This window comes from Astatotilapia calliptera, chromosome 7 (genome assembly GCF_964374335.1).
Source record: "Astatotilapia calliptera chromosome 7, fAstCal68.1, whole genome shotgun sequence".
Taxonomy (NCBI): domain Eukaryota; kingdom Metazoa; phylum Chordata; class Actinopteri; order Cichliformes; family Cichlidae; genus Astatotilapia; species Astatotilapia calliptera.
The window spans coordinates 10,372,830-10,394,936 of record NC_137428.1 but is presented as its reverse complement, the minus strand read 5'-3'; the positions used below and the strand labels follow the sequence as shown (position 1 = coordinate 10,394,936).

Below are 22,107 nucleotides of genomic sequence, written 5' to 3'. Positions count from 1 at the left end.
CTAATTTTTTCTTAACGGCTCCTTAATTAAGTTAAATGTAACTTAATATCAAGGACACAAACATAATTATTTCTTTTCTACATTTTGTCTTTCTTTTCTGGTGTGCAACAAGCATACGGGTTATTTATTGTTTTCGACTAAATAGTGTAGTAGAGTGTAGAGTGCTATCATGATAAAGCGTGCAGAAGACAGGGGCAATAAATGCAGTGGGAAACTATTTTACAGATATTGTTTTTCTTATGGCGCCCAATCGCGATAATTCCGTTAATCTTGAGGTCTTTGTCGTCATCTGCTGTGCACAATGCAGTACTACAGTCTCTCATTTCCGTCAGGCACTGTGTAGGTCAACTCTTGCGACGGCGTGTTTGGCTGGCAAAGGACCCACCAACGGCGGTTCAGCGTCGGCTTCTCAGGGTTTCAAGGAAATAGTTTTCGTAAATGAAACTTTATCCATCTGAAATCAGAGTCATCTTACGAAACACACCGGTAAATATTATATCTTGCAGAACTGCATCTCTTCCGCAATTAAACAGATGTTTTATGTGTGTGAAGTTTGCACTAGTTAAAGTAATATAGCAAAAAAAAAAGGGGGGGGGGACGTTAAGCAGAAGTGGCGCTTTGTATGAATGGGCCATGTTCTCATACTGTTGGATTGATGTAAACGATCGTTTTGAGTAGTTTAAATTCGTGTTAAAGGAATTCTTGACCCCTATTGCACGGTTTACAAGCACAGAGGTAGTAAATAAATGTCCGGTGAACGTTAATTTTCTCACAGCTAATGTTTAGCTAACGTTAGCGGCGCCGTAGGATTTTGTGTACAGCAAACGCTACACCTCTCCACCAACTTTTCATAGCAATATTGTGATGAGTGCAGTCGCTATATATTGCTCCACAGTCCCACTACAGCTGACCTCAGTTTGAAGAGCCCTCATTTGTCACCAGTGCGACCGCGTAGCTTATTGTGACTTTGTCCAGTGGTCTCCAACTTCTTGATTCCTTACTGTAAATACACTTTTGGTTTTCTTTGTTTACAGTTTTGAGCCGGGTTAAGCGCTCTTTCAGCTTCCTCTGAATAAGATTCGAGTGGAAGCCATGTTTCTCTACAACATCACCCTGCAGCGTGCCACCGGCATCACCCATGCCATCCATGGAAACTTCTCAGGTGAATTTGCGCCAGATGTCACTGCTTTATGTCTGGTTAGGTCATGGTTAATTTATCAAAGCTTGGTACCCCTCCTTTATTGTCAAAGAAGCCTTTAACTGCAATTTCTATGAGAATTAGCACTAATTAGCATTAATTGTTTTATTTAAGTATATTTTCTTGTGTTTGTATAGTCCTTAGAGTTTATCCTATCATGGTGTTTCACTCAGTATGTTGATGGAGATAATGTAAAGCATAGTTTTCTCATGGTTAAAAAATACATAAAAGAAATATCACAAAATGCTTTTTTAAAAGCAGGATTCAGGGAAAACCATAAAAATATCCACATCATATGTCTGATATTATGTTTTGGTAGGAACCAAGATGCAGGAGATTGTTGTTTCCAGAGGAAAGATCCTGGAATTATTACGGCCAGATGCCAACACAGGAAAGGTGCACACTCTTCTCACAATGGAAGTGTTTGGCATCATCAGATCCCTGATGGCCTTCAGACTCACTGGAGGAACCAAAGGTACAGAAATGACATCATATGCACTCACATACATGTGTTTGTAACTCTAAACATGGATTGCACAGATTAAATGGTATGTATTAATAATTTTCTTTTAAGTGGTTTTTATTAAATCTTTTGTCTGACACTAATGTTTTGTTTGTAGTGCATTCTTTTTTTATTCATTTACAATTAGAAGGGGAAGTTGGCCTCCATTGGCTTTCATTACCTAAGCTTTAATTACATGACCGTATCATAATTAATATAATGTTGACAGGCTGGCGTCGTTTCTAAGTGATATTTATGTATTTTTAGATTACATTGTTGTGGGGAGTGACAGTGGTCGTATCGTCATCCTGGAGTATCATCCATCAAAAAATATGTTTGAGAAGATCCACCAGGAAACATTTGGGAAGAGCGGCTGCCGCCGTATTGTTCCTGGACAGTTCCTTGCTGTTGACCCAAAAGGCAGAGCTGTAATGATAGGTGAGAATTTTATGAAGTATGCATGAAATCACCATTAGACCATTATGTAGAGTCCATCATATCAGACAGAATCCAGATGTTTGTGCACTGTTTATTTTTTATATTGCTATTTTCCTTCTCTCGTAAGATGAGCACCCTTTCTTTGACGAAGGTGAACAAGAGCAAGAGCTCAATGGTTTTTTTTTTAATCATACACACTGCTAGGATTTTGTGTGTAATCTGCTGTGGTGTGTTTAGCGTTGGATGTAGTCACCACGAAAAAGCCAGTTCAGTGCCAGGAAAAACCCTTACATTACAAACCAACACCAAAAACTATATACTCCAAAAGAGTCCATCAGTTAAGACTGATGTGTTTTAAAGGTATTTATTCTAATGTACTTTTTTTTTTTTTTTAGGTTTATACAGTGTGTGTGAATCTGCAGCTTTGAAACTGCATGAAGGCTTTGCAGCAAGACTTTATACAAACTGGCCTGTAGTGATTTTTAAATAACTTACTGTGGTATTTAATTTATTTGTTGTTAAAATAGGCTGTGTTTAATTTGAATCCTTTGAGTCCTACTTGCATTTGAGCAAAGTGGGCCTGGATAGCTTTGTAACATCTATGTACCCAAGTAGGCCTAAACATACTAACAGATGCCTCTTTTGTTTTTTTCTCCCCCAATTCAAAATTGTTCCATTTGGTGATAAGTTACTTTTATGATCTTACAAATACAATAAAACATGACATTTTAAGGCGACCGTGGCTCAGGGGGTTGGGAAGCGTATCTGTAACCGGAAGGTCGCCGGTTCGATCCCTGGGCTCTCTGTCCTGGTCGTTGTGTCCTTGGGCAAGACACTTTACCCTACCGCCTACTGGTGTTGGCCAGGTGATGGCGCGATATGGCAGCCTCGCTTCTGTCAGTCTGCCACAGGGCAGCTGTGGCTACAACCGTAGCTTGCCTCCACCAGTGTGTGAATGTGAGAGTGAATGAATAGTGGCATTGTAAAGCTCTTTGGGTGCCTTGAAAAGCGCTATATAAATCCAATCCATTTAACAAACCTGCAAAGTTGATAGGTTTTATAATATGTTTTGTGGCTCCATACAGTTATTTATTTATTCATTTATTTATTGGCAAAGACAGAGGTTGTCAGCTTAGATGGTAATTTGGTTTATAGACTGATGATTATTTTTCTTTTATTTGGGCCTTGGTGTGTTAGTATAATGTCAGTGGTGTAAATATTGCTATAATTGACCTAACCCCAAGAGCCTTACAGGTGCTTAAGATAATAAATCAGCATCAAATGCTATAAATTTTGTAGTTCTACATCAGAAAATTTTACCTTGATAGAAGTGTTTTGTGGAACAATTATGATGTTAATTAATGTGTGCTGAGTTACTATTGTTTAAATCCTGAAGAAAATTTATATACACACACATATAAATAGTTGTATTAAACCAGTTAAATGAAGCACACAATATGTTTTGTCATTTATCTGACTAGGAGCGATAGAGAAACAGAAGCTGGTGTATATTCTGAACAGAGATGCTGCTGCGAGACTGACCATCTCCTCTCCACTGGAAGCCCATAAAGCAAACACACTGGTCTACCATGTGGTTGGAGTCGATGTTGGGTTTGAAAATCCCATGTTTGCCTGCTTAGAGATGGACTATGAGGTAAGGACACAAAGCACAAACGTGCAGGGCTGCTGAATTTCACATACACTGAACTGTTGTTGTGTGATGAGTTTTCATGTCTCTTCTCTGACTGTCACTGGAGAAAGATTTAACTTCTCTGACCTCAGCATGACTTTAATTGAAAAAAAAACAGTCATGTTTTGTTTGTTTACCAGAATAATCAAGTGTGTTTAATGTCTACAGGAAGCTGACAACGACCCAACAGGAGAAGCTGCTGCCAACACACAACAGACGCTCACCTTTTACGAGCTGGATCTCGGCCTGAACCATGTGGTCCGCAAGTACAGCGAGGCATTGGAAGAACATGGAAATTTCCTCATAACTGGTGAGTATTTGAGTAGTGTTGGTCATATTTAAAGGAAACAACAGTAGTGTTATTCATCAGGTAGGGAGTAGTTGAAATATCAACATTTTTACAAATTGATTTGCTTTCAGAAGATAATTATTGCAGCGAGGTTACAAAGAATTGTTACATCAATGTGTTGTAGATGTGATGAGTTTGTCATGTCTCTTCTCTGAGAAACACTGGAGAAAGATTCACCCTCTCTGATCTCTACAAAAGTTTACCAACGCAATAACACAGCGTTAGATGTCGTATTAAAAGAAAGCATTCTGTTGTAAAATAGAGATTACTGTGCTTTTTTGAAATTCTTACTCCTTCATCATTATGTTTTTTAAAAATGACAACCCTTCTAAATGCTTCCAGTTCCTGGTGGTTCTGATGGGCCCAGTGGGGTTTTAATCTGCTCTGAAAACTACATCACCTACAAGAATTTTGGAGACCAGCCTGACATTCGCTGTCCCATTCCACGGCGTAGAGTGAGTCCTTCTTACAGGAATGCACATTAAAAAGCAAATATTTATAGTACAGGATTTCCTGTGCAGATTTTAAGTGTGTTTTGATGCATCATAACATCAGTACACATCGTGAGACTTTACCTGATTTTAAGCTGTGAGTCACTAAGTAGATTTTAAACATTTTTTTCTCTGTTCATGTGGAATTTTGGTTGTTTTGCAAGTCCCACATTGTTCTTTGCATGAACGTCTATTTTTATCCTCCCTCACATTCTCTTCTGCTCCACCCCACAGAACGACCTGGATGACCCAGAGCGTGGCATGATATTTGTGTGCTCAGCTACCCACAAGACCAAGTCCATGTTCTTTTTTCTGGCCCAGACTGAGCAGGGAGACATCTTTAAGGTTACTCTAGAAACTGATGAAGAAATGGTAAGGATGGATGGAAACTAGACATTTTTAACAAATTTATTTAATGGGACTAATTATGTTCACTTCCAGCTTCTGTTTTTTTTCTTTATTTTTTTCTTTCTTAGAATCACAGTTGCTTGATTAACAAACACTAGATAAACATGTCGTATTTATCTTATCCTGCCCAGTTTATGTAATTGCTCAGTTTATCCAATGTCTGAAAATAGGCTTTTTACTCGATTTCTTTTTCATGGCTCATCTTATTAAAAGCTCACTTTCAATTTGATTAGCTCCCTCAGCTTCTTCAAAAAGAGCCAAATGCTTATAAACTCACTCTTTTACTTTTATAGGGAAATCTGTAGCGTGTTGACATTAGCTTAGCAAGAAAGTAGCAAACGCAAATACTCTTGTTCTCAGCAGGGATTACTTTTAAATTCTTCATTAACATTTCTTGAACTTTTGTCATTATGTGTGTGAATGTGTGTGTGAATGGGTGGATGACTGAACGTGTAAAGCGCTTTGGGGTCCTTAGGGACTAAGTAAAACGCTATACAAATACAGGCCATTTACCATTATCGGTTTTCTATTCCTCCCACCGTCCAAAGACATGCAGCTTGTGAGGATAGGTTATTTGGATAATCCAAATTACCACTAGGTGTGAATGTGCGAGTGAATGTGAGTGTTGAATGGTTGTTTGTCCCTGTGTGTTGGCCCTGCGACAGACTGGCGACCTGTCCAGGATGTACCCCGCCTCTCGCCCTATGACAGCTGGGATAGTCTCCAGCGCCCCCCGCGACCCTGAAAAGGATAAGCGGAAGTGGATGGATGGTTTTCTATTTATGCTCATTATAATACATATTCCCGTAATAAAAAACGATGCTTGTTTTGTCTCTTAGGTCACAGAAATTAGGCTGAAGTACTTTGACACAATTCCCGTTGCAACAGCGATGTGCGTCCTGAAGACTGGCTTCCTCTTTGTGTCTTCAGAGTTTGGAAACCAGTAGGTTGCAAACAGAAACTCAAGTGTTTCTTTTCGTATCTCTCAGTCTTTGATTAACCTCTATTTCTCTTTCCTTTAGTTACCTTTACCAGATTGCCCACTTGGGTGATGATGATGATGAGCCCGAGTTCTCATCGGCAATGCCGCTGGAAGAGGGAGACACCTTCTTCTTTCAGCCACGCCCACTTAAAAATCTTGTGCTGGTGGATGAACAGGAGAACCTGTCACCAATCATGTCCTGTCAGGTGAGTGTCCTGTCAGATGAACATGGGGACTAATCTAATTGCCTGAACTTGTGAGACAGATTTTTTTCTTAAATCTTAAACCAGAACATTTCTGGCTCATTGACTACTCTCTTCCTACTTTCTTCCAGATTGCTGATTTGGCCAATGAGGACACACCTCAGCTTTATGTATCATGTGGACGAGGACCCCGGTCCACTCTAAGGGTCCTTCGGCACGGACTGGAGGTACACACACTGTTTTTTTTTCTAACGTAATTAGAGAAAGCCCACACATGTACTTTGCTGGCTGTGAAATTGATGAGTTTTTTCATGTCTCTTCTCTGAACAAATACTGAAGAGTCTTTTACTATCTCTGATTCCAGCAAACACACAAAGCCTTCTTTTCATATCACACTTTGAACGACTGTTAGCTTGGTGTCACGTTTTTCCCAGCCTTTGAGTTACGCTCACAATGTTGGCTGTACCCTGTTAATGTCTTACTTCCATTACTGTGAAGATGAGCTTTTAAAAATGGTTTGTTGTGTTTGTCTTTGTAATGATGATAAACTTTCAATTTTCTTTTTCTTTCCCCCACCCTGTCTGTTCCCCTCTCTCCGCCTCTGTCAGGTTTCAGAGATGGCTGTGTCTGAACTGCCCGGTAACCCCAATGCTGTGTGGACTGTACGCAGACATGTAGAAGGTAAGAATATTCTTGTTCCAGGATGTGTGTGGCTAATCAAGGTTATAAAACATGCTGAAAGTAAGAAAAGTCTGTGAAACATATTCCTGTTATGTTAATGTACATCACTGGTTAGCTGTTTAGTATAAGATGTTAGGGAGCCACTCACCACTAGCTGGAGCAGCTGCCCTGACAGATATCCCTATGTTTGTGATGCGACAGCCACATGAAGCAGTGTGGCGCTGCAGTACACGCATGCAGTACACGCATGCAGTACACGCATGCAGTACACGCATGCAGTACACGCATGCAGTACACGCATGCAGTACATGCTGGAGATGAACATTTCTTTGCTGACTCTATTAAAGTAAACTAACATATAACCACCTACTGAAACAGTGTGCAACCAAACTTGTGTGTTCAATGCCATTAGTAATTTTGTTTTGTTTTTTCTTCTGATCAATACTGTGTTTACTCTGGTTCTTAGATGAGTTCGATGCCTACATTATTGTCTCTTTCGTCAATGCCACTCTGGTTCTGTCCATCGGTGAGACTGTAGAAGAAGTGACAGATTCTGGTTTTCTGGGAACAACACCCACTCTCTCCTGCTCACTCCTGGGTGAAGATGCGCTTGTACAGGTGCGTAAATGTACCTCATCTGCACATCACCTTTGGGTATTTTCACCACTGTGCCATTTAGTCCATTTAAGTCAAACTGTGGCTTATTTTCTTACATGGTGGGGTTCGTTTGTTACAATGTTAGAACAGGTGTTCTCTGCCCAGTTCCGAGTGAGCAGTTTGTTTATTGTGTGAACATGATTCAACTTTGAGCTGCTCAGGTGCACGTTACAAGTTTGAGCTTCCCATAGCCAAATATGCTTTGCATTCTGGGATGTGGCAGGGTACCGTAGACGTGCAAAGGTCAGTATGGGTTTGCAACCAGCCGTGAAATGAAAATAAATTGTCCATGTTCTCAAATAGTTCAGAACACAGCACTTCCTGTATTTTGTATTCTTGTTGCTCCTGGTCCAAACACATGAGCTGGCCAATAACTTCACTGAACGTTCTCAAGTGGTTTGTAATGACTCGCTCTGTGTGAAGAGAAACCAGACCATGGGTAAAAGCTACACGTGTAAGAGTAAAGAGTAAACGAAGTATAGGTGTAAAAACACCCTTAGACATTGCAAAGAAATTTCAAAGTAATGAAATTTCTTTGAAATGAGCAGCTTTGATAATTGCATTTTATCATAATTCCAATAATTTCTAAAAAACTAAACGAAAACCTTCCTTTGCATCAAAGGAAGCATTTCGAAATTCGAAATTTATTTTAGTTTTTGTTTAGCAGATGATGTACATTTTAAAGGTTATGTTATCAGTTTCTTTTTGTGTGTTAAGCACAAATAATTAATACAGTTCATGCATTAATTCATCTAATTACACAAAGATGGCCATTTATTCATCATCAACCCAATCTAGTACTTTGTCTTTTCTCTCCATCTTACCTCTGTGGTTCTTTCACTCCCTCCCCCATACAGGTTTACCCAGATGGTATCCGTCACATCCGAGCAGACAAGCGTGTGAACGAGTGGAAAACTCCTGGTAAAAAAACTATTGTCCGCTGTGCTGTGAACCAGCGGCAAGTAGTCATCGCCCTCACTGGTGGGGAGCTGGTCTACTTTGAGATGGACCCGGTAAGGAAGTAGATTATTTTTGTGTTATCCGATCATCCTCTTGTGCCCCTCTGACATTCTGTTCAGCCTCCATAATGCCTACAATGTGGCATGTGCACGAAAAATAAAACTGTTGGTGGAGTGAAGAAATCCAAAACTGAAGAGTCTATTTCATCACCTCCAGCTTTAAGTGAGACAACATAGGCTATAACAGCTTTCTCCTTGTTCAGAGCAATGAGTGATTTGGGCTGCTGTAAATAGTGGTCATAAGAGAAAATTTCCTCTTTTTTAAAAAATTTTTTTTTCCTTCGGCCTATAGTTCGATTATCTTTACTGTGTGAAATAGATCACCTGTTTCTGCTCCGCACTGCACTGTCTTCCCTACACACGGTGAAGTGTTTCATTGACAAGGTTACAGTTATACTGCGTACTAATTAAAAAGCAATACAATAGACAGAAATACTGCCATCAATCTTCAGGAATATTGTCCATTGGCAGAATCCTAGTTTCCACTTTCATGCTGTGTTTAACAAGTATTAGTTATGCTTTGTAATAAAAGGTTTTCACAAAAATACTGCGTTGAGCTTTATGTAGACTATGTGAAGGCCCAGTGCCCCCCCCCCCCCCCCCCCCCCCAAAAAAAAAAAGAAAAGAAATCTTTTTTTGGGGTTAATCAGTCAAATGATTTGACGGCCTTATTCAGCACTTCATTTTATAAAAGGCAATTTCACAAATGACTGCACAGTTAAATTGCCTTATCATTAGCTTCACTTAATTTATTTTCCTGCAGAGTATCTGATGATTTAATTCTAACACTAATATTGAATATCTCAGGTTCCATATTGAATAGAGGAAGATGACTGAACTGAGGTGACGGAAAATCTGTTTATTAATCCTGCTGCTGTCTGTATTTCACTTTTGATTTTTTTCAGTCTGGCCAGCTGAATGAGTACACAGAGAGGAAAGAGATGTCTGCAGATGTGGTTTGTATGAGCCTGGCCAACGTTCCTCCTGGTGAGCAACGCTCCCGATTCCTGGCTGTTGGGCTGGCTGACAACACTGTTCGCATCATCTCCCTGGATCCTTCGGTATGAGCTTGACACAGAGATTATCAATGAGACCCTTTTTTGTTTCGAATTGGAGGTGTTGCTCAGAAATTGCTTTTGCTGGTTTATCTGCTGGCATGTGATTGAGCCCATGACAGCTTGTATCCGAACAAGATGTCAGGTACTTTAGTTTTGGGTATGTCTTTGCCATCTTTGATGTTTGTTCCTATAGAGGTTTGTTTTGGTCCTAGTAACATTTGGCCGTTCAGTTTATTGTTGATTGACAGCAAAGACTATTTTCATGCTCTGAGGGGACAGACATGCAAATTTTGGCACTTGTGTTCACTTTTGAAAGCTAGTATCCATTATCTGCTGCACTACAGAAATTCGTTTGCCAGTCATCTTCACAGTATGTGGAGTCAGAGTGTGTACTCACACGCGCGCACACACATGCACATGCCCTTTCAGGCTAAAAATGAGGACGTCATGTTGCTTCTAGTTTCTTAATTTATTGCCCTTGCAGTGGTAATGGGTATTTTCAACTGTTGAAAAGTTTTTCTCATATTCATAAACCAAACTGTGCTGCTCAGCCAAATTTGCACATTGTCACTGTACTCTCAGGTCTTTCCCATTGTGCAGAATGAGTAACAGAATTTAGCCTGTGTTTAGCACCCAAGTTTGAAGGAATCCATTGTTAACCACTTAAAAATTCCTGGTAAACTTATAAATGTAAAAATGACTGGAAATATACTTCAGCTAGATTTTTAATTATAGGATTTCCCTGAAGGCTCGGGAGCGTCTGAGATAAATATTAATTTAATGTCAACAATTTCAGCAGCCTTCTGCAGAACCTGCTGAAAGTAAATAATCCCAAAAAACAGAGATGTTTTAGCTGATTAACTTCTACAGAACTTAGTTTAGACAGTGATGCTCAGTGTGAAAATACAGTCCCTCCAAAAGTCCCTACTATCCAGGAAAGGTTCCTGTGGTGGGAACTTAATTAATGATTGGCATAAATCCCTTTAAGGCTAAATTAATCTTAGTTTCTTATTAGGTCAGTACAAAGTAATGTTGTCATGTTTAGGAAACAATTACATCCTTCTTTTAGGGAAAACTTTGTACAACATGAAAGTTGTCTGACCACTTTTACTGCCTCTTAAGATGACCAGTAACCTTAAAATATTCATTGGACATTAACTGGAGATTTCTGCTTCCCTGTTTAAAACGTGTAAGCCAGAAAATAATGCTTTGGGTATTCAGTAATGTGTTTTTCCCCCCCCCCCAAAAAGGTCTGGATTAAAATATCTCGTCTGCCTTAACTATTTCAATAGAAGTGTAAATTTTAAAAACTTTAAAAACGATTACAGGATAAGAATCTTTTTTGTTTACGTGCACGTTTAAACAATTGAATGGTGCTGTTACACAAAAACGTAATGTTCGGATTCCTTTGCATGTTGCTATTTTTCTGACCCCCTGAAACTTTACCATGTTTAGGACTGCCTGCAGCCACTGAGTATGCAGGCCCTACCAGCCCAGCCAGAGAGTCTGTGTATCGTGGAGATGGGAGGGGTGGAGAAACAGGATGAACTTGGAGACAAAGGAACCATAGGCTTTCTCTACCTTAATATTGGGCTTCAGGTATTCTTTCACATTTAAATATCTCAGGTTTCATGTTGAAGTTGAAGACATTTTACTTTTAAATCACAGCTCTGTAAAACCAAATGTAATACAGGGATTGTGTACAGGCATGAGTTCAGATCGATCTTGTACCTAAAATCCAAACTGATAATGTTTTTCATGCTTGATCAATTAGCAGTCAGGGAGCACAGTCCAGAGCAAAGATTGTCACAATTGTTATGTTAGTTTATGTTGCTATACATTTCAGCTTATGTAGAGGTTTTCTGCTAATGTGTTTTTGCTCCTCTTTCTCAGAACGGTGTGCTTCTGAGGACTGTCTTGGACCCAGTGACTGGAGACTTGTCAGATACCAGAACACGCTACCTGGGATCACGACCTGTTAAACTGTTCAGAGTCAGAATGCAAGGACAGGAAGCTGTATGTAACTCGAACGCTTACTCAGAATCAGCTCATAAATACAAATATGTGCATTTACAAAAATATTGTTTGTTTTGTCAGTTTTTATGCTTGTGATCATATTAAGTCAGAAATATTTATATCAAACCTTAAGATTTAAAAATAAATTTGTGTTTTTCATCACTGATTATAAATTAATTGATTAATTGATGTCTTTTCTCTTGCTGACAGGTGCTTGCAATGTCCAGTCGCTCCTGGCTCAGCTACTCTTACCAGTCTCGTTTCCATCTGACTCCTCTCTCATATGAGACTCTGGAGTACGCCTCTGGTTTTGCCTCTGAGCAATGTCCAGAAGGCATAGTGGCCATCTCTACCAATACTCTGAGGTATGGATGCACTTAGAGAATTTTTTTTGTAAAACATAGGCATCATTGTTTGTGTAATGGAGTTCAAACTGAAGAAATCCAGCATCTGTTATGTATTATCGCAATTTAAATAACTCTAAACGTCTTATGTTCAAAGTGTTTATAAATCTGCAGAAAGAAAAGTTTATTGAAGGGCGAAAAATATATTTTTATATAAATCTCACCTGTGCTCGTCTGCCTGGTAGAATCTTGGCTTTAGAGAAACTTGGAGCCGTCTTCAACCAAGTGGCCTTCCCACTTCAGTACACTCCCAGGAAATTTGTAATCCACCCAGAGACCAACAACCTCATTTTGATTGAAACTGACCACAACGCCTACACCGAGGCCACCAAAGCTCAGAGAAAGCAACAGATGGCTGAGGTATGACTATATCGTTGTGACCCAACTAGTGGTGTTAACATCTGTCTGCGGTTACTCTCAGTAATAAATTTATTAAGGGCAAGAAGTCGGCATGTCGGGTATAAACAAGAGAGAACAGAAATTTGTTCCTGTGTGAGTTATTTTTCCAGGTTAGAGCCTAAAAAAGTAGGTTTATTAAATTATAAACCTACTTTTATATTTAGGAATTTTTCCTGACATCCTTTTACTGTTTTTTCGTTTTTCTCACTGATAAACCCAACAGTAGAAATAATGAGAAGTAGAATTTGGTAGTTTAATGGCATTTTGTCCCTGATGATAATTATATTATGAATTAATAATCTTTGTGATGGCAGACATTCCCATCACAGTTTGTAGTCTAGAATATCATTTTCATATGGCTGGTTTTATTCAAATAACAGTTGCCAACATGTCATAAACAGAAAATCACATCCCTTCTTTTGCCACTGTAGGAGATGGTAGAAGCTGCAGGTGAGGATGAAAGAGAACTGGCTGCTGAGATGGCTGCTGCATTCCTAAATGAAAATCTTCCAGAAGCCATTTTTGGTTCACCCAAAGCCGGCGCAGGACAGTGGGCCTCACTAGTGCGGCTGGTTAATCCCATACAAGGTTCAACACTGGATCAAGTGCAGCTGGAACAGAACGAAGCTGCGTTCAGGTGAGTAGTACTCATGATGGGTGGGTGGGGTTTAAGTGAGGTTAAACAGTCTGACCCTGGGCTGTTTCTCATTTATTATGCCTTTCTCTTTGATGGACAGTGAGCCTCCCAAATTCCAAGCCCTTCATTAATACTCAGTGTTGTTTCTTAATCAGCCGTTGACATAGTGAAAATAGTTTGGGCTGCCATTGTAGAGGTTCTTCGGTTTCACCTGGTGACAAATTAACCTTTTTCAAAACGACACTTTGTGTCGATTTGTATCAACAGCTGCTGAAAACAGGCACAGTATTTTTTTAATGCAGCAAAATGCTTATTAAGATTAAATGATGCCCATAGTATGGAATTAAAAGGTAATAAAATTTGTGATTTTGGAAGGCAGGCTACTGGATCCATCAAAAGCATCACTTTCTGATATAAAACAGTATTGTTGGCCATGTTTTGAAGGTTATAGCTAATATTTTGTGTTAATATATTTCTAAATGATTAGCGTGACTAATCTAAACTAGCAATATAGTATATAGGTGGGTCTGATGTTGTACTTGGTGTTTTTCAGTGTGGCCGCTTGTCGATTCACCAACACAGGTGACGATTGGTACGTCCTGGTCGGTGTTGCCAGAGACATGATTCTCAACCCAAGGTCAGTGGGTGGCGGCTTCATCTACACATATCGACTCGTCAGTGGAGGGGAGAAGCTGGAGTTTGTGCACAAGGTGGGTTTCAGTGACATTAGGGGTTAATTTTATTAAGCTTGTTTCTCCTTGAATATTTATTAGGCTGAAGCTGATTCACTCTCATCTTTTGCTGTTTATACTGGGGAATACTGATGTAAACGGCATAAAAGTGCTTGTCTGTGTCATATTTGGCTTTAGTTTGATTCATAAAGCAAATCAACATTTCATTCTGTAGGCTCTGCAACAATTTAATGCTTAGGTGCTGTGCTTTGTTTTTTGGCCTTCTGGTGCAGCTGCACGTGTGCAGGTTTCAAAAGATTTCCGCCGTCACTCTGCTGTAACAGTACTCAGAGCAAGTCAGCTGGAGAGGACGTTCAGACCTTGTAGCAAGTGCAGCTCTATCATGAAAGGCTGAGTAAATAAAAATAATTCACAGCCCAAGGGAGTTTGAAGAAAATAGTTAGTGTGACAGGCGACTTACAGATGTCAGAAAGATGTATATACGGTTTCTTTGGGAGATGTTGGCTTTTATCACCTTTGCGCTTACCCAGGGACTGTGTGCAGGCCATGATTTGAGACAGATGTTAAGACGAGGACTGGACTCAAGGAAAGTCTATTCAGAATGCATGAAGCAAGACAGACTGATACAAAATTTTGATGATGGGATGAAACACAGCTGTTGCTGTCCCAGTTGTCACAGACTCGCTGGGCAATTCCCCAAGAAACCCCACCAGGGTGGAGACGATCAGGGTGAATCAGCCCACATACGTTTGTTACCTGATGTGGATTAACAGGGGAAATGACTCATGAGTGTTGTGTTTCGCAGTGGTATCAGGAATTTCCCGACCACTTAACCAGATCTGATATTTTAGATGATTCTATCAGGTCACAACTCACTTTTTTCCCTGTTTGTTATATAACCAGAGATATCAGAGTATGCACAATAAGATGACACATTTCTGAGTGCAAAGTCATGACAGCATCTTGGATGTAGGCAGACGCACTTTTCTGAGATGGCTGTGTCGTTGGGTGTATGTTCCAACAGGGCAATAAACTAGAAATATCCATCAAACTGTGACAGGCCCGCTGAAGGCCACGGAGAAAGCAGAGCGCCGGGTTGAAAGGTTTTTCCTGTCCAGGATGTCTGAGCTCACAACACACTCTTAGTCACTCTCCAGAGGGGAAATTTGGATTCTCAAGTTGCGTTTTAGTTGTAATTTGGGCATATCTTAGACAGGGAAAGTATTGACGATGTCTGACTCATGACTGGTGTAATCTTATTTGAGAAATATAATTTACCAAAATACTTTCTTAATGTTTCAACAGGTAAAGAGTTTGTTTATGCGGTTGTTCAGAAGTGCTTTTCTAAGAAAATCGTTAAAAAATTAACATGTTAAAAATAAACAGCTGGGATCTGTAGTAAATCTAAAACCACAGGCAGATTTCACTGTAGCTGTCTTACAATCTCTTATGATGACTAAAACTGTGTTTAGTGAGACTTCCTTTCGTCTTCTTTAAAAAGCTCTGTATCTGTTTCAATCTTTATCTGAACCCAGATTGTTTTGTTTATTTCTAGACCCCAGTAGAGGACGTGCCTTTGGCAATCGCACCATTCCAGGGACGAGCCCTAGTTGGAGTGGGAAAACTGCTTAGAATCTACGACCTGGGGAAAAAGAAGCTGCTACGCAAGTGTGAGAACAAGGTAAGTCAAGGACGTCTGGACACAAACATCTATACACCCTATATAAATATTCTCTCTTCCACCTGCGAATCCCACTTTCTATCAAAGGTTCTTTATAGAGATGATGAATATAGTTGATCTGAAAATATAGACGATGAAGAATTAGTCTTTAAAGATTTACTAAAAGGAGCCAACTTTGACCTGACCCATGATCAATGAGTTGATGAGCAGAAGCATCCCGATCCGGGATGTAATCAGGCTTACATCATAAAATTATTAATTTCAGAATAAGAAACAAAAAGTGTCATCATGAAAAATAAATAAATAAATAAAATCCAGTTCACTTTTTACTGGACACATCTGACTATAGCTTTCACCAGACGGGCATGGTTTAAACAGATATTACAGCTTTCACAAAGCTAGCTAGCATAAGAAACATCAGAAGATATTGATATTCTATTTGAACATGTGCTGTGTAACCAGCACAACAGGTGCTCAGTACAGTGACACAGAAAAAACGAATCACAATACAAGACATTCGTACTACAATAGTTACACTGCTAAATGATAGTCAATAATCTCAATTGCAGACCTGCATCTTTATTAATTAATCTTGTTAAAAACAACACTGTAGTACAGATGATTATTTATTAAAACTTTCAAATATACTTTAACTGGCTGGTAAATAGTTTTTATTTCAACTCTTTGAAACCAATTTCAAAAAAAGTTTCATCTGTATGTGGATAGCTTTATCTCTGTTTGCACTCTGGGTTTTCCTTCCTGTGAAAAGAAAAGAAAAGGTTTTATCTAATGGTGCATGGCCGATTTGTTCCAGATTAGCCATCAGGGACTTTTTCAAAGTTCCTAATGGCACGACACCTTTATCTTTATTAACCAAAGCAAACTGCACCGTTTTGTAAGAAGCAGAGGTGCCTTTATATAAAGAACAAACCACCTGAAGGGTGTTTTCAATGCAGCAAAGTAATTGTTGTAAACGGGGTCAAGACTGAGTGTGAGGGTGTCTAGTTTTTGTTTGCAGACACTTTTTGTTTAGGTTTTAGAGGTTTGAAGCACCTGTTGTGCTGTAGAGCAAATCTTTTCATGAGTGTATGTGATGCATCACGCTTTTGCATAAACATTTTTCCCAGAATGTTTTGGTTGAAATTAACAGCCTGCCTTGAAACTTCTCTGTGTAACAGGATATAAAAATAGTGCGGTCTGTTTTGAAACGTAAGATTTGGACGTGTTTAAAGGGGAAAAACATTGCACTCCTTAAGTTTGTGGGGCTTTAACAGTCACACAGAACAACTTTACTTTAACGCGTAAACAGTAAAGACCAATGTTGTATCTAATTAATGAACAGCTGATGTGCAGCAGTGTTGCTGCCTGAGTGTTGTGTTGCAGATAAGATGCATGTAGCTGACAGTTGAGTTAATACCATACAGTACAGTGCATACATAAACACATGTGCATTGTATAGCCCCTCTGGATTATACTTTTAACAATTGTTTCCAGTCTATTTAGTCCCTCCCTTAATGGTTACATCCTGTAGTGTGTAACGTGAGAAGTTTTAATGAGTGCGAGCAAGTCATTTTTCACAGCGCTGCACAGGACACCACTTGGGGAACATGTCCAGATTGCATTATTTTCTTTTAAAACACTTGACTGAGTGTACCTCACTGCTCTCCCTAACTCTTTGTAGCACGTTCCCAACCTGGTGACTGGCATCCACACCATTGGCCAGCGTGTCATCGTGTCTGATGTCCAGGAGAGTCTGTTCTGGGTTCGTTACAGACGTAATGAGAACCAGCTCATCATCTTCGCTGATGACACATATCCCCGCTGGGTGACGACGGCCTGTCTGCTCGATTATGACACCATGGCTGCTGCTGACAAGTTTGGGAACATCAGCATCGTAAGTAAAGGGCGAGAAGTGTTTGGGGGTGTGTATTGTATTTTTGTGGGCGAATAAAGCCAGAAAACATCAAGACCATCAGCCCTAAACAAAATTTTCTGCAATGACGTAATGTCTCCATGTTTTGTCCTTGGTTTGCTTAGGTGCGTCTCCCCCCTAACACAAGTGATGATGTGGATGAAGACCCCACTGGGAACAAGGCTCTATGGGACAGGGGCCTCCTCAATGGAGCATCACAGAAGGTACACATATGCTTCACCTTTTCACGTTTCTGGAATTAAACAGTGTGTCTGAGCAGATGAAGCATAGACTCAAAAAAGAGAAGTGAGTGAATTAAAAAGGACATTGTCTCTCTGGATGCCAACAGATAATAAATAAAAGTGAGGTTAAAGAGGTTTAAGGGAAAGACGTGGCTCTTCGATGAGTTTGTGTAAACATCAAGGGATGGGGAAGTTCTTAATGGTAAACCATTCCATACTTTTGGACCAATGACTGTAAAACTTGGTTTCAAGTCTGTGCGTGGGATGGAGAGCAATGGTTGGTAAGCAAATTTGAGGAATCTGGAGGTGGGATGGAGGGTAAGCAGTTCAGAAATGTGATGTCGTGCCAGTGCCTCGCAGTCCTTTAGAAACAAATAAATGAGTCTTGACAGCTGTTGCTGCCCCGGAGCAGAGGTCTTCAGCTTGACCTCAAAGTGAAAGAACAATTTAGATTTAACATGCATTGTCTGTTCAGACCTGCTTCAGGCTTGTGCATCGGGTTAATGCTTCAAATTTTAAAAAAAAGCTTAGAGTTACTTAAACATTTAAACAATCGTTCATCATTTTCTGTGACTGAGCAGTATAGGCCACAAATGATATCTCAATATATTTTTTAAAAGGGGATATAAGCCAGTATTTTATAAGGTAACCAGAAGTGAGATTATTAAAATATTAATAATAAAATATACAGTAAGTCATGTAGAAAAGAATGTAGCAGGGGCTTCTGCATTTTTGAAGAAAATATCAAAGCACTTTCACTTTCCTGATGTTTAAAATAATAGGACTGGTTCAGATGAGATGTTAAAGGCTGTGTATGTAAAACGTATATTTTAACATTAAGTAAATGTATACTTTGAAACTTCATTCATTGTTGGGCCTGTGCTGTTTTGCTCTCTTTTAAACCAAATCTGAACTGCAAAAAGAGAAACTGAAAGCGGCTGCAAACACAACCCTTACTATACTAAGAGCTTTACATTACGGCAAAGTATATTGATGCAATGGATACTGTCTAATTCTACATCTTTTGAGAATATGTTGAATTATTAAAAAAAAAAAATTACCTTACCATTTGTTTAGAAATTAGTGTAGATGTTAAATGTGGTATTTTAATGTTGGTTGCAAAGTACAAAGATGTTTATCCTGCAAGTAGCAAGTGTACACTTTTATGAGGCAAAGCAGAAAACTGTGGCTTTAGGTGGGATAACTGAGACAGACCTCTGCTACATCGCATTCATCCAGTGCTGAAATCTGGCCCGGTGTACTAATCTGCCTCCCTGGCCACTCCAACCTCCGCAGACACACCACCATCAACCACAAGTTTAACCTACTCTCAAATGCAACCAACACAAGCCGCGCACACACAGGAGAAACACACCGGATCACTCATCCCACATTTTAAATCCTGGTCAGAAACTGTTTAGGTAGCACATAGACTGGGAAAGTCCCTCCAGTGTAGTCATTATGAGCTGGTCCCAGTTGCCATTGTGACACAGTGTGTGCTATTTCTGCTTGTGCACACTGCACGCATAGATTCATTTGAGTTTGGAAATGTACCGTATCTATATATAGACATGGGTGTGGATGTCTTGACTTGTCTTTATGCAAAATGATGTCTGTCTATGCGTCTGTCCAGCCGGCAAGTCACGTGGCTCGGCCAAAATGCTGCCATACATGATATATGCCATACAAAGTAGAGGCTTTTCTACTCTGAGCACTCAAAGCGTTTTTCCTTACAAGGCTCATTCACCCAATCACGCAGATTCATATAAGCAGTATTTTCTATACCTAAGATTTTATATCAGTTGCACACTCTAACATCTTGCTTAAGGATTCTTTGACATGCAATCCAATAGCCAGGGAATCGATCCATTGAGCTTCCCTTTGATAGATGACTCGCTCTGTCCATTGCCTGGTGAATCACTATACAAGAAAGTTGATGTCAAATTGACCTGACATCCATTGTGCATGTGTAGATTTTTGTAATCCAGTGTACAGCTGGGGCTGCAGTGGTCAAACACTTTGTATGAAACATTTTCAGGTGAAATAAACCGTTACAGGTTCAAGTAAAGGGAAGCTGTTGTCTTCTTTGCACAGCTTTCTGACTTATTTGTGGAGTACAGAGGTCATTTCGACTCTGCTTGTCCCTCCTTAGTCCCAGATGTGGTCTAATTAGCCTAATATTGAGGTTTTATTACTACACAATGCTCCCTTGGTATTCACAGTACCTTCTGATTACTATCATCATCATTGGTTTGGTGGTTTCTGGACGGTTATCAGATTAAACCATCAGGACCAATTTCATCCAGGTGGAGATAAAATGACCTCAGGTGACATATCTGATCTGACATATGATCAGATTTTTCTCTCTCTCTCTCTTTCTCTCTCTCTCTCTCTCTCTCTCCCCCCCCCCCCCCCCCCCAGGCTGAGATAATAATGAACTACCATGTAGGAGAGACAGTGTTATCTCTGCAGAAGACTACTCTGATTCCTGGTGGTTCAGAGTCCCTGGTCTACACCACACTGTCTGGAGGCATCGGCATACTAGTCCCATTCACTTCACATGAGGTAAAACACTAAGATCTCATTTAAGTGAACACACATGCACACTTTGCATGATCCTAAAGTAGTATTGTGTGGCTCAAATGTCCTCCCGATTTCTCTTCCTTCTCTTTTTAACCCCCCGGATTTCTTTATTTCGTCTGACAGGATCATGACTTCTTCCAGCACTTAGAGATGCATATGCGCTCAGAGTTTCCTCCTCTTTGTGGCAGAGACCATCTCAGCTTTAGATCCTACTACTTCCCAGTCAAGGTTGGGATTGTTTTTACACATCCGTCTTATTTTTATAATATAGTTTCAACTGCGGAACCTGTTTATTAAAAAATATTTGAGGATAACAAAAACAAATTCTGTCATTTTCTCCAGAATGTGATTGATGGAGATCTGTGCGAGCAGTTTAACAGCATGGACCCTCACAAGCAAAAAAGTGTGGCAGAGGAGTTGGACAGAACACCACCCGAAGTCTCTAAGAAGCTGGAGGACATTCGCACTCGCTACGCTTTCTAACCTCACACACGGACATTTCGCACAACACACATGAATTTTACCAATGCATACGTTTCAGGACCCACAGATCGTTGCTTTTCCCAGCTGCGAGTCATCTTTAGTGATTCAGAATGAGGTATTATGCGGTTTACTGTGAGCAGACACCAGCTTACATGGAAACCTACAAGAAGCCACTCGGCTTGTAAGTGTCTCACGTTGACCACCTGTGATGTAATAACCTGCTTTCAAGTGTGTGAGCATTTAGCTGCTGCGTGAACAGGAATGACACACATACTTTTTCACGGGTCAGTTACTGAGAATTTGTCAGGTTTTTGTCACCTCCAACTACAGAAACCATGCATGCAGCACCACAAAGACACGTTACATGGAAACATGACAAAGCTGTTGTTTCTCTAAACATTGAGCAGTAGCTTTGGTGTCTTTCACACTTACATCTGTGCGAGCAGAATTTGGCACAGCTGTATGAGAGTTCACACGCTTGATCGCTTTTTCTGTTCACAAAGAGATCACAGTTAGAAAGTGTCAGTCATCGTGGAAGAAAATCTTTTTTTTTTATTTAAAGAGTTTTTGCATTCCCCCTAGTAGGAAAGGCTAGTTGATGTCTAATGTACACAAAGCTGTCTCTGAAATATTTCATTTTTGTGTATCCTCCAGCTTTGACCACAGGAAACTTTTTTTTATAATGATATCATTTTAATTTGTGCTAATTGGAATAATTTGTTGTGACACATACATACCATTGTCCCAGATGGTATAAAACTTCCCAGCCCCAAACCCTTCCTGTCTTTGTGATGTCATGTTGGCCCCCAGGCTCATTAAAAAGCACATTGCTTACTCACACCTGGGAGCCTAACACAAGCTGACACCTAACAGTGTGTAAGCTGCAGCCTGCAGTCCAACAAGTGCCGCCGTTCTGTGGAGTTGGTGGAAAAATACTGAAGGTTTGCACTGGGTGTTGTTCTTGTCAGTCCAGTAAATTCCCAACCTCAGCCACAGACATAGCAATCCACAGTAGTCACTGAATTTAGGGGGATTGTGGGACAGGTCAGTGGTCTGTTTTTGTAAATAAAGTTGTTTTTGTTCTTTATAATGCCAAGCGTCTGTATCATTTTATTTTATTCTCTTCACCTTAGTATGTTTGGAGAGCGTCAGTTTGATAAAGGATGTGTGACTTTAAATCTTTGTCATCATCAACACATTGGAGGCCCGATATTAAGATTAGTCATGACTGCATATACGCACAGCTGTAGTTGATGTGCCGATCAGCTGACGGCTTCTGTAAACGTGTAGTACAGACTCAACAAGGTGAAGCTGCTCAACTTCAAGGTGAGGAGAAAAGATTTAGATGTTGCAGCAATTTAAGTCAATCAAGTCCAGTTATA

At 39.9% G+C, this 22,107-nt stretch overlaps 1 protein-coding gene across 1 annotated transcript; it reads left to right on the top strand.

Moving 5' to 3' along the window:
• Window positions 1-347: 347 nt before the first annotated feature.
• sf3b3 (splicing factor 3b, subunit 3) lies at window positions 348-21,815 on the top strand. Its single transcript, XM_026172983.2, has 27 exons — window positions 348-486; window positions 1,035-1,162; window positions 1,518-1,673; window positions 1,968-2,138; window positions 3,620-3,792; window positions 3,997-4,138; window positions 4,520-4,632; window positions 4,903-5,040; window positions 5,916-6,019; window positions 6,099-6,264; window positions 6,393-6,488; window positions 6,870-6,942; window positions 7,409-7,560; window positions 8,457-8,612; window positions 9,524-9,679; window positions 11,132-11,275; window positions 11,570-11,692; window positions 11,903-12,057; window positions 12,282-12,456; window positions 12,927-13,132; window positions 13,686-13,842; window positions 15,380-15,505; window positions 17,187-17,399; window positions 17,543-17,641; window positions 20,081-20,224; window positions 20,366-20,470; window positions 20,585-21,815. The coding sequence occupies exons 2-27, from the start codon at window positions 1,093-1,095 to the stop codon at window positions 20,723-20,725; spliced, it is 3,654 nt and encodes a 1,217-aa protein (XP_026028768.1). The 5' UTR covers window positions 348-486; window positions 1,035-1,092; the 3' UTR covers window positions 20,726-21,815.
• The last annotated feature ends 292 nt before the right edge of the window (window positions 21,816-22,107 follow it).